This window comes from Microtus oregoni, unplaced genomic scaffold, assembly GCF_018167655.1.
Source record: "Microtus oregoni isolate MIOR12 unplaced genomic scaffold, Mior012 000018F_ref0000195, whole genome shotgun sequence".
NCBI classification, from domain to species: domain Eukaryota; kingdom Metazoa; phylum Chordata; class Mammalia; order Rodentia; family Cricetidae; genus Microtus; species Microtus oregoni.
In genome coordinates this window covers 38359913-38372645 of record NW_024543077.1, presented here as the reverse complement: position 1 = coordinate 38372645, position 12733 = coordinate 38359913, and the positions used below count along the sequence as shown (strand labels likewise).

The window sequence follows — 12733 nt, the reverse complement described above, 5'->3', positions numbered from 1 at the left end:
CTCTTCTTGTTTCCCATTGTTGGTTTGCTTCTGTTTTGAGACACGCTCTCTCTGTGTAGCCTGGGCTGCCCCAGGATATGTGGTGATAATCTCACCTTCCCTCTTGAGTCCTAGGATTAGAGAGGGGGTGTCCCATGCCCACTTCTATGAATGTTTAGGATGACTTTAGATCTCTCCCCTTTCTGGAGTTCTAAATTCCTTGACTCACTCATGAGGGACTAGTAGCTACCGCTTATCCGTCCATTATGTTTGAGAGACAGGGTCTCACTTCATAGCCTTGCTTTGACTGGTGTGGGATTTGCTATATATAGATCAGGCTAGCCTTGAACTTATAGAGTCCTCCTGCCTCTGAGTTCTAATGCCGCTGGGACTGAAGGCATGTACCACTATATCCATGTCCATACACAAAATTAAGGTAGCTCAGGCTAGCCTCAAATGTGCTATGTAAGTGAAGTGGGCTACACTTCTTAATATCCCCATTTCCTGTGCTGGGATTCCACATGGGTCCTACCACACGGACCTCCACTAATGCTTAAAACCACGAGGACCAGTGGGAGGATGCAGCAGGTAAAGGTGCCTATTGCCAAGCCTGAAGGCCCACATGACGGGAGGGAAGAACTGGACCCCGGAAGTGGTCCTCTCACCTCCATGTGCTCACTTATGCATGCACCTCCACACAAGCTGAATAAAGAAATACAAATGTAATTTAAAATCTAAGAGTGTGGGGGCAGGAGCTGGGGGGCCATGAGTGTAAGCAGGAGATTTCGCAGGGGAGTTTCTTTGTGGCACTTCCCAGGACTCCTAACTCTGGCCAGTGAGCATTCTCTTTTTGAGTCTCTAAGCCCTCAGTTTGGAAATTAATCCATACTTATAAGTAGGTGTGATATCTGTCGCCTGGGCTAGTTAAAAAATAAAAAATAAAAACAAGCATATTGAAAATTTATCCCAGGTACCTAAAAGCAAACTTATTTTTAGCCATGGCAATCTAGCTAAAATAAGTATAGCTGGCCATGCGTCCCTTAACGATGGAGATTCATCTTGAGAAACGAGCCTTCTGATGATTTCATTGTCATGTGGAGGGAGTGTGCTCACAAAAATCTAGGCGGGGCGGTCAGCCACTCAGTGTGGCCTTCGGATGCAATCAAGGGATGCTGCACGTGAGCAGGGCGTAAAGGCCCTCCAGTTGGAGTGTGGGATACGGCTTTCGGCAAATTTCTGTATCAAGAGGGCACACCCTAAAACAGGAAGAGGAGAAGGGTATAGTATTTGCATAAACCAGTACCAGACTTGTTTGTGATCATTGCCAAACACTGTATATTAATATAGAGTAGCTTGTGCTATATTTTTATAGGACTGGCAGTATAGTAGGTTTATCTGCCCCAGTGTGACTGCAAACACACAGGAATGGCGCGTTTAGTTACAGAAGTATAGCTCTGGGAGGTAGATGTTTTCTGCTCCGTTATAGTCTTCTGGGACCACTGCTGTCTGCGCTGTCTCTCGCGGAGCAAAGCATCCTTCCACAGCGCGTCACTACGTTGACTATGTCCAGTTCTCTTGCACTTGGATTAGAATAATTTCAAATCAGCTAGTTGGTTTGGAGGAGCTAGAACAATTCCAATATATTTCGATTCTCCAAATACCTTATTTATTTATTCTTAATTTTTTTGAGACAAGGTCTCACTGGGTATCCCTGGCTCTCCTGGAACTGGCTATGCAGACCAGGCTGGCCTCGAACTCCACTGGGATTAAAGGTGTGTGCTACCATGCCCAGCAAATACTAACTTATTTTATGGAAAAGATTCAGTGCTGGGAAAATATTTCGGTGTATAAAAGTACTTGCCATACAAGTGTGGGGTCCATTCCCCCCAAACCCACGTAAAACCAGGCATGATAACAGACACCTGTAATCCCAATGTTCCTAGTGTGCATCTCTCTCATTAAAAAAAAAAATTACTTCCAAGTACAAGTAGCAAACCATGTGTAATGCTAAGTTGGACTACAAAATAGCACACATGAATCTTTATATTTAAAAATTCACATTCATCATAGAGTTTTCAAGTGTTTCTGAGCTGGAAAGGTATTTTCAGCCTTCTGATTTGTGAAATACATAGTGCTATTCATAAAATAGGTGTACCTACAATCGCTGTTTACGTAGTTTGTAAGCCATAGGCTGCGTGCACAGCCTCAGGCTATGTACAAGTAGACTAGGCATGGGGGCTGCTTCCGGCACCTGTTATGAAGGCACCCTCATCATCTCACCTCGCTCATAACCCGTTACCGAGACAATCAGGCACGTTCTGTAAAAGCAGAGCCATTTTAATACCAGTCCCAAGAAGACAGTTCATTTTCAGTGTTAGAATATCAATACACACATCTCCCAGGTTATTTTCATCCACGCTGCTTCACAGTAACATGGTTATTCCAGTGTTGCTTGCATCCCAGGTTTGCCAAAAAGATACGGGGGCGGGGGGGGGTGGTCCGGAGACTCCAGCTGTGTGGGTTGTTCTGGACAGAGTAGAAAGCAGAAGAGATGATGAAGGCGGGGGGGGGGGGGGGGGGGGGGGGTCCGGAGACTCCAGCTGTGCATTCTGGACGGAGTAGAAAGCAGAAGAGATCATGAAGTGCGAAACCACACACAGCCTGGAGGGCAGTAAGGAGAGTTGTGTACAGTTGTGGGGAGGTGGAAAAGAGTTTAATCAATACTCGTCCCATTCTGCCTTCACTGTCTCACCTGGTTTAAGATGCTATTGCTTTGCGCCTCACTAGCTGAGTGCGGAATTCCTAGAATACGGCGGGGGGTGGGGGGTGGGGGGGGTGGGGGGTGTACCACCAGCAGTAGGGATGACCCTGCACTACCTGCTCAGGCTTTTCATCAGGGTCCCCTGATTCAGACTCAAATCATGAGAATACGATTGTCTCTTGTGCGAAGTGGGATAATCCCTCATGATGTACCCACCTGTGTTTTTAAGGTCTCACGTGTGTAACAGCTTACCTGTAGAAGTACTGAGTGTATCCTAGGCAGAGAGTTCATAGTAATAATCGTACCACAAACTCGGTGAAGTGACTCTGCTGTTTCAAAATCCCGTTAGCCAGGGAGGGTCTATTTCTTGCTTCCCTATTCCTTTGCTTTGTTCAGAATTGAAATCAACCCTGTGTTTGGTAGCAGCAGGGATACGCCTTCAACATCATCTAGGGAAGACAACATGACGGAGTTAGATGCCCAGCCTCCTGCTTTTTGAAGTTGTGTGTGTGAGTTTTGGTTCCCGGTGGTGGAGCCAGTGGGGGAGACCTCTTCCCTGCCTCCCCACAGAGGCTCAAAGTGGGGTAGCTGGAGCAGGGTCCAGAGGAAGGCTAGAGAGTCGGGGAGCTAGGGAATATCTGGGTTCAGAGTGATGCGGGCTGCAGCCTCCCCTTGTGGGCCAGGAAGAGTTACGGTAGCTCCAGAAAGTCCTTGGCCTCCTTCTAGACTAGCTTGTGAGAGGCAGTTCCACACTGACTCCTTCTGCGACCGTCTGTCCTGTGCCTTCCCAGAAGACAACGTTCATTACAAGAGAAAGAGACCGTAAGCCCATGTTTAGGAGTTCACACCTTGTGTGGCGGTGCCAGGCAGCTTTCATTAGGTAGCGTTCACGTTAGAAGTTCTATTATTATGACATTTCAGTTTGGCATTTCAGAATTTCATCCCGGTCCCTTGTGTGTTAGATTTCAATGACTCAGATATCCCACATCAGAACTACGTGAGACACGAAGAAGAAAGAAAAGGGGGGGGGGGGGTGGTGGTGGTGTGGAGATAGCAGCTAGTCACTCTCCTCAAGGTCCCGCTATCTAGGAAGAGCAAATGGATCTCAGTCCAGAGAGGGAGCTAGTGTAGCCGGTACTACACAGCTCTATCTGGCTACAAAGCAGGCCTTGCTGAGGCAGAGTCTTGAGGGAGCAGGCCAGGCCTTCTAAGTCTTAGGAGACGCTTGTGCTGGTGGGCTTTTGTGTCCTCGGTGCTGCGGTCTCAGTACAGAGCTCCATGTACCACCTTCCCTTAGTGATCAACTTGGAGGAGGCTAGCCCTCTGCGGTGTCGAGCTTTCTGTGGGTTGGATTAGAGACTCCTTCCTCCACCTCTGCATCAGGGAAGCGATTTTGACGTTTTAAATGCAAGGTCTGTCCACTGGAGTTGAACCTCCCGCTTAGACCATTGTCATCCTCTTTATGTCCCCCACCTAACGGAAATGTCAGCAGAGGTTCTAAGCTGGCCTGAACTCTTCCCTGTCTGGGGATGACATTTTGGAAACAAGACAAGACTTTAAAGGCATGATCTCAAGCCTCACGAAAGTCATTAGGGTCGTTTGAGTGTTCATGTTCATTTGCTGGTACACAGCATTTCGAGAAATCAAATCTGTATAAAATGGACATACGGTTCAGGTATGAGTTGGCTCGGACATACCGTACTGCCAGGAGGTGCCTCTCTATAGGACATTCGAGTCAAGATGTGCAATTAAAATGGAAAAGTCCCAATGCTGCGTCAGGCCATGCTCCCTCTAACCCCAGGAACCAACAACTCCGAGGGGAGAGGGGAGGAATAGTGGGAACCCTCACGAATGTGGGCGCTCAGAAAGCTTTAGCATAGACTCATTTTTGGTTGAAACACAGCCGAAGTGTTAGGTTCGGTTTCCCCCGGCTCGAAAATAGCACTGTCAAGTTTTTCATTTGGTGAATTTTCACACAAGTGATAATCACACGTTTCTATAAATTATATTAATTTAACTTATTTCCCTAAACGTTGTTCTGCAGTGCGTAGCACGGATGTTCTCAGATTCTTGGCTGTGTGAGCTTGTTGCAGTTGGAAGAGGAGCAGAGACATCTGAAAAACATTATCTGGATGGAGGGTGCTGGAGCGGCCGATGTCACCTTGTGCTCTGGCTCAGCCGGCTCAGCCAGTCCCTCCCTCTGCATTTAATCCTGCTTCCTCCATCTTTGATGGCACTGGCGGCTTGGCTTTTTTTTTTTAATTTTTTTTAATATTTTATTTTTTAGAAATCATCACTGTTATGCAAGTGTACTTAAGGGACAGTGAGCTCAGGCCATCCCGGTTGTTATTAAATGATTTAGTCTGCAGAGGAGTTGTGGCTTTAAGTTTAAAAGACAAAGGAGACCAATAGGCTGTAATGTGTCCCTTCGTGTCTTTAAAAACAGGGCTATTCATGTCTATGAAAACTAACCGGTGTCCCCCTTCTTTTCAGAGTATGATCTCATCCATTGTAAATAGCACGTACTATGCCAATGTGTCAGCAACCAAGTGCCAAGAGTTTGGGAGATGGTATAAAAAGTATAAGAAGATTAAAGGTAATCTCCGTTTCTTGTTTTTAAAGCCGATTTGTAGATCCTCGGGGCGATAAATTGTTAGTTTTTTTTTGACATGGATGTTAACTGTAGCTGTTGTTTATCATCTATGCACATGTATGTGTGTATACATACAGACATACAAAAGTATTGATGAAGGTAAGATTCACAACATCTCTGTCATAAAAGTCAACCCTTCAAAGTAAGATGGTAGTCAGGCTACAAGGAAAAGTTTTAGTGTGATCTATCAACTTCATGGTTTTCACCAGGGATGCCTGTAAAGGCGGAAGTCTTTGAATTGTATTTAGGAGTGTTATTTCAAGTTACATAACACTGATTGTTTGATTCCTGGTCAACAGCAGAAAGACTGCCAAAGCATCAGGAAAGCTTGTATTAGAAATAGGGTATCAGTGTGTTTATTGGAGACAAACCCTGAGGGATAAGGTAAGTTTTCTGTGGTCTGGCATATTTGAACTCAGATCTGGGCCTTTAACTCACGAAGTTCCGTGAACTTGGTCAAATCACTTAATCTCAGCGAGATTCAACATCTTCATCTAAACATCAGAAATGAAAGTATCTAGGTCCTTTAGTAGCCGTGAGTACTAAATAAGAGAATATTAATATAGAATCAATCCTAAATGACTAATAGCTGTGATGTAATAATGGTAGTAAGACTAGACATAATACATAAGAAATTATATGTAGCCTTGAAAACACCGCTCTTTTGCATAATGAATATGCTAATTAGACTGCCCGGCCTTTTAAATATATTAGTGTTATTTTACCTTTGCAAGCATGTTAACGTAGAAATCTTTTCGTTCTTTCCAATGAAGGTGAATGTGACTGGTCTTTGATATTTGGGCTACTTTTGGTGACACTGGTGTTGATGTCTGAGCGCCACACCAGTCTCTAACGGTGACACTGCCCATTAGACTGTAGTGTAGGTGTTCTCCGTCTTGGTGTCAGCTCACTACCCCCTTCGAGGGCCACACGATTCGGTGGGTGGGTGGGTGGATGTGAAGGTGGATTGAGCTTTATTATCGGCAGGCTTCCTCGAGGGAGACAGGGTAGCATCAAAGCAATACTTCTGGCGAGTGAGTGTCGGAGAGCTTGTTTACAAGATTGCCCTTGGGCAAGCGAGCTCTTGCTGCCGCAATCTCCCGGTTCAGATCGAGAAAAAGGGTGAGCATTGCACGGTGAACACGCAATTTAGAGGAAAGCAAAGCAGCCTCCCGGTTCAGATCGAGAAAAAGGGTGAGCATTGCACGGTGAACACGCAATTGAGAGGAAAGCAAAACTGGCGAGCTATCCAGAGGTTAAGTGTACTGCAAACCGAATTACGATCAGTTTCTCTTCAGCATAGTCTCAAATTCCTTGAGCCCTTTAGATTCTGGTTCAGGTGTTTGTCTTCAAATACTAATACTCACTTCTGCGTAGGAGAAGCTGAGTAAGCCCTCACTCTGAGGTGTCATTGTGTGGTTCAGAAGGGTTTCCTTCCTCCAACTGTCGCCTCCAAGTTCTTCTTTTGAAATTGGATTGTTAAGGTGCTTGAACACATCGACTTTGACTAAAAAATCAAAAGAATCGCTCAGCTTCAAGGTCGTTGGCTAGATCACATTTACCCGCTAGGCGGAAAAGGAAGAGAGCAAGTGCACCCTTTTATATGCTAGACTGTGATTTCAGCTTCAGCAAGCCCGGGAACTCTTCAATGGTGTGATTTCCCGGTTGCCACCACAGTGGGGTGTGTGTGTGTGTGTGTGTGTGTGTGTGTGTGTGTGCATGCGTGTGTGTGTGAACACTTACATTGTCTGCTCTTTCAGCGATTCAATTCTTTAAACTCTGATTTTTTTTTCAAGTTAGTAAATGCACAGCTAAATCTTTAAGTGCCAATCAAAGCAGACCGAGGCCTTGATTTCATCCAGTAGATCAAGCCTCCACATCTAAAGGGGCCAGGAGGCACCCTGTGTACACGGGTTGTTCAAGACACTAGCCATCGCTGTTGGGAAGTGTGTGTGTGTGTGTGTGTGTGTGTATCCGCGTGCGTGTCAGTGGGAGGAAGAAAGGAAGGTTACGGTATGTGTGAAGTAAATACAAGCTGCCACACACAGTTCAAGTGTGTTGATTCATCAGCCCAGGGAGTGGGAGGAAAAACAAAGAGCACATGACAGGTATAACGGCGCCGCGCAGAAAAATAAACACCAGAGAAGTTCATTTTGTTAACTTCCCACCCTCAGGATGCAGTTCTAGGCTCAGCACTTCTCTACCCATAAAGGCTTCTTGCCGAGGATAGATATGGCAGGGAGCCCCTCTCTTGATCCATTTCTCATGGAAGGATCATGGTTTGGTTTCAAAGATCTGCTTGGGACCTTCCCTTTTCTAGATGAACAGAAGTAACAATGTTCCAGTCTGGAAGTCGGTAGCAGCCCCAGCAGACTGGGCCCTTAGGCTTCCTCCTGAGAAGGCGGAAGTCTGAGAGGCCCGGTCCTCCCTGCCGTCCGCTTCCTGCGCTCACCTGGTTTCCAGTGTGCATGCACCATGGCTTGTGTTAGCTACAGAAGAAAGTCTGCAGCTAACTTACTGATGTCCTAAGCAAAATGTAGGCGACGTCGTTAAATATGTTTCCTATTATCTGCTAATGTCTGTTTTAATAAAACAGTGGGAACTAAATGGTTGCTTCTTAATCAAAACCATGACTTTCAAAACATAAGCTATGTGATTCTGTTACAAATTGCCACATCAGGATCTCCTAGGTCAACTCTTTTTTTCTATCCTCATAGAAATAAATAAACAGTAGAATAATTATATACTCTAAAGATCAAAGTAGAATAGGACTCAAACCTGGCAAAAATAAAAGTCTACTGGAAGGATAAAAAAAAAGAGATTAGATTGCAAATTCTATAGTCAATGCTTAAATAAATATGAGAAAAATGAACAATCGATAATTTGATATCATTAAAAACAGACGTGAACAGTGTATACAAATGGAATTGTCGAGATTCGGCAGTAAACATTCTAATGTGCGTTTCTGGATTTGTTGTTGCCCCATCTAAACTATTTATACTCACTCTCTATAAAGTCCTCAATTGGCTTGGCTTAGTGTGTTGACTTTATTTTCCCCAGTGATCACAGTCGGCCTTGCTGTGTTTACCTTTTCCCTTTAATCTCAAAGACAATCAAGGTTGGCCGAGACATCCTTGAGTTAACATCACCACGACTTCAAGAGAGACGGAGAAACAAGCCTGTATACTCTGGTTTCAAGGTCCTACCATGAACCTTGTCCCAGGACTTTGGGCTCCCGAGGAGCAGGGGGTGGTGGGTGGGCACGTTAGGTTGGTCTGCACCTCTTTGTAAAACTTGCCATTTGGCTGCTTCTGGGCTAGATTTTCAAGAGCGCTCAACTCTGCCGTGTAAGGAACACATTGTACCTTTATCCAGAAGGAAGGAGACGAGCCACTCAGTGTCCAGTGTTTATGAGCAATGGGCAGAGGTGACCCGTCGCCACCCAGACACAGTCATGCTGCTGTGTAATCGTTTTTAAAGTTTGGGGATTTATTTATTACTCTTATAGCTGTTTTTTTTTTAAAGAATTACCCTTTAATCTATTATTTTTGCAAGAGCTCCAGATACGAACTATCCCGTAACTTTTATGAAGCCCAAGGCAATTGTGTTGGTGGTACCACTACCGATCTCATTCTCTTACATGTTTGGCTGTGAACCTAGCCTTTCATGGCCAAGCCATCTCTCTAGCCCACCAATTCCACTCTCGTGCATTCATGGAGTCCTAGGCACAATGAAGACGTGAATTGACAAAGGCAGTTCACCTCAGGTTCGAGTGGATCCTTGATGAGTAAGTTCAAATGACTACATCCAAAATACTTTTTACGAAAATCGGAACGAATTGTCTTTCCTGGGATTCATCTCAAAGTCTTTAGTATGTCTCAAGAATTGAAGGGTCATTCAGAGTTCACACAAATACTGGTGGCTATTATAAAATTATTTATGTTGTAGAATAATACCACCAGAATGAATGGGCCTTAACCAAACCCTGTATTTTGGTTAGGGCTGAAAATCATGCCCGTCACTTTCCTCTTCTTAATCATTGCTCAAAAACATTCTGATTGCTAGTTTTCTTAATTTTATTTGTTTATTTGGGCCTATTTTGAAAAAAAAAATATTGCAAAGCTGGGAGAAAAGGGGGATTTCTAAAGCCAGTGTGAGCTTCCTCCAGTCTGGTTTATTCTAGTAATCAGTATATTATCTGACCCTGTCTAATCTACCCATGCAAGATCAAACGTCCAGGCCAGCAAAGCAGATAGTAAACAAAGCTCGGAGGAGGCTTTCAGGAAACACAAAGATCAGATGTTGAATGAAAATGGAACTCCTTGAACTAGTCCTCTGTACTCAAGTGGTTAAGTGGGTTGTGATTAAAAGAAATAAGTAATTATGATCATTATAGCCGAAATGATATAATGTTACCACATGTAAAGCACCTCCCGTACCCCGAAATGATTGTGTCATTTACAAAGCGGTGCCTCCGAGCTGAATGGAGAATCAGTGTCTCCTGACCTGCTTCGCCACGGTGCTGTCGGTAGCCAGGACAATGCCTTTAATCAGCTCCCGGTCCCCCTGCCTCTGCTGTTGCCCAGTGCTGATGAGGTGGAAAGGAACTTACTTTTGTCTACCTGATTCTCTTGAGTTACGGAAGGAATTTGCTTTCACCTTCGGGTTCTGAGGAAAGGTGGCTCACAAGGAAGCCGACATTATGTCTTTGTGCAAGTAATGCCAGCATCGAGTCCTTTGAGTTTTATATAAATATTGGAGTCATGACAATAGCAACAGCACTTCTCCAAACGACCATTTCCAGCATGCTGGTTGGGGGCCTTTGGAGGAAGAGCCTTGTGCATTTCCGTGTGTTTCCTGGTCACCCCGGCAGTCCAGTTGGCAGTGCCAGCAAGCAGAAAAAAATGGTGTGTGAGGACCGCTCTGAGTGCTTGGCCTGCGTAAGTCAGTTCCTTCCTCGGATCTCCTGTGGCTCAGTTTAGCTATGCTGGTAGCTGCTTATTTTTGGTGTGGATATATTTATTCATAAGTGTTTAAAGAGCTATAAATAATTGTTCTTAATAACGTAGTTGATAGAGCAAAAGAAACTTATCTGCTATTTCAATTAATTTAAAATATATTTTAAAAGAAGATAGGTTTCCGTTTCCTTAGCTATCAGTTTTCTATCTATCCACCGTCTTCCATCCATCCCATCATCCGTCTATCCCAGAGAGTCACGATCTAAAGAAGAGTTCTCAGCTTCTACAGAACTCTAAAGTATACAAAACAGTTAATAGGGTAGCATGGGTTCTAACATTTGAAAATAAGTTTGAGCTTTTCTCTTACATTGCTGGAGGAATTCTAACGGTGGGGCCATCACAGGGAGTCTTACGTAGGCCTTCTATGTCAAAAAGACAGCATGCTCACAAGAAACAAAGAATTGCGGTCCTAACAAGACAAAGACTGTGATTACACAAATGTCTAGTGAGCGCATACGTGCGTTGATGAGAGTGGGCAAGGAGGTAGAAATATCAGCGAGTCATTCAAGATGAGAGGCAGCGAGCAGCCTCACGAAGAGCTGGAGAATGATTAGTGCACACACTTTTGGGCTAGGTAGCTCAGGTGGACCCGAGGGAGCTTTCTTGTTTTCCTTTAGTAATACTTTAATTTTTGTTTGAAATAAAAATATAATTACAATTTTTTCTTTCCTTTCTTCAACCCCTCCCATGAAGACACTCTTGTTCTTTCTCATTCATGGCTGCTTATTCTTTTGTTTCTTTAATTTTATACACACACACACACACACACACACACACACGCATTTGCACACACATTACCCATGCTCAGTCTATATAAAGTCTCTTGTATGTATATGATTTCAGAGCTGACCATCTGGTATTGGACAATCAGTCTGGGGGCTCTTCCCCCAGGGAATACGATTTCTTCCACTCTCTGCACTCTCAGAGAAAGGCTTTCAAGGCAAATCCAGCTCAGGTCCTTCCTGTGTTGTGTGGCATCTTCAGCGAGGGCGCTTACCTGCAGCCTCTTGGCAACCAAGGGTAGCAGTAATTGCCTATAACGTCTGGGCCTCTCTTGAATTCAAATTGAGTTCGTTAAAGAGCAAGTGCTCTGTGACATCCCAGCACGGAAGTCCAAGTGCCTCATGGGAAACGGTTCTCCAGCCTGCTCCTTGCTCTTCTGAAGTGGCCTTCATTCTGCCTTTTGCAAGAACTTGAGCTCATCTGAACCCCTAAAGGAATTCCCACGAAGCTAGAGCAGTGGTTCTCAACCTTTCTAATACAGTTCCTCATGTTGGGGGACCCCCGACCATAAAATGATCTCATTGCTATTTCCTAACTGTAACTTTGCAACTGTTACAAATCATAATGTAAATCTGATATTCGGGAGGTCTGATATGCAGACCTTAAAGGACCCACAGGTTGAGAACAGCTGATCTAGAGTTGTCTGGAGTACGGGTCCTTCTGGGACAAAAGAGCTCCAGGGTACACATCTGTTTTGGGCTCTCCTCAGACTAGCGAATATAAGGCATTATTACTATAAGAACTTCGCGTTAGTAGGTAGAATTGAATGTACATGAACTTACGTGAGCAAATGCACTTGGCCTTGTTTTGGCAGATATTATTTTGTAGCCAGCCTTATTTCTGACTGAGAGCTTAAAACCCCTCAGTTGAATGAAAGAAAAAGATGATAATTTTGGTCATTTAATTCATATAGCTAATGAGCTTAGGAGGCTAATACTCTATTCAAATAATCCATTCCTTTCATATTAATTAGTTATTGAACTAAAGAGTTAGAAACGGATAATTATAACTTTATTAACTGTAAATTGGGAATTGTTTGCACAAAGAAAAATACCTCTTTGAAATGTTTTTTCCAACCAGTTTATTATTTTTCCTAAAAGAAATGGCCTATAACATTTATGATTCATCCAGTCAGGGAGACCAGCCTTTTGGAAAGATTGAATCAGGGACGATTGTCTCCTTGATGAACTTTTCTCAGGAGGTTGAATTAAAGAATTAACATGCATTGAGTGCTAAATGGAAGAGGCAGACTGTCTGAATCACAATGTTGAGTTTCTGCATGTGGTTCTTTTCTGCACCACGGGCTGAACATACTTTAAAATTATAGCCTAAATTAAGACAAAAGGCAAAAGCATAGGCACCCTCAGATACAAGCAGTTTCATCTACACTTACAGGACATTTGGAATGATCGGTGCTATCAAACTGCTTAGAGCCAGGATAACTGTGTCACCAGGGAGGGGGCGGGGCTGTGTGGGCAGTAAAGTGGACAGTGATCACTTTTTCCGTGGACCTTAACGGGTCCTGTGAGCTTGCACTGC

General features: G+C 44.2%; 1 protein-coding gene across 8 annotated transcripts in view; it reads left to right on the top strand.

Annotated features, from left to right (window-relative positions):
• The window catches only part of Satb2 (SATB homeobox 2), a 174159-nt gene that overhangs the window by 80685 nt on the left and 80741 nt on the right, over positions 1-12733 (top strand). For all 8 annotated transcript variants that reach the window (XM_041668062.1, XM_041668058.1, XM_041668053.1 and 5 more), the window contains one exon: positions 5234-5336. In XM_041668062.1, the coding sequence (XP_041523996.1) occupies positions 5234-5336 (103 nt within the window). The remainder of the gene's footprint in view (positions 1-5233; positions 5337-12733) is intronic.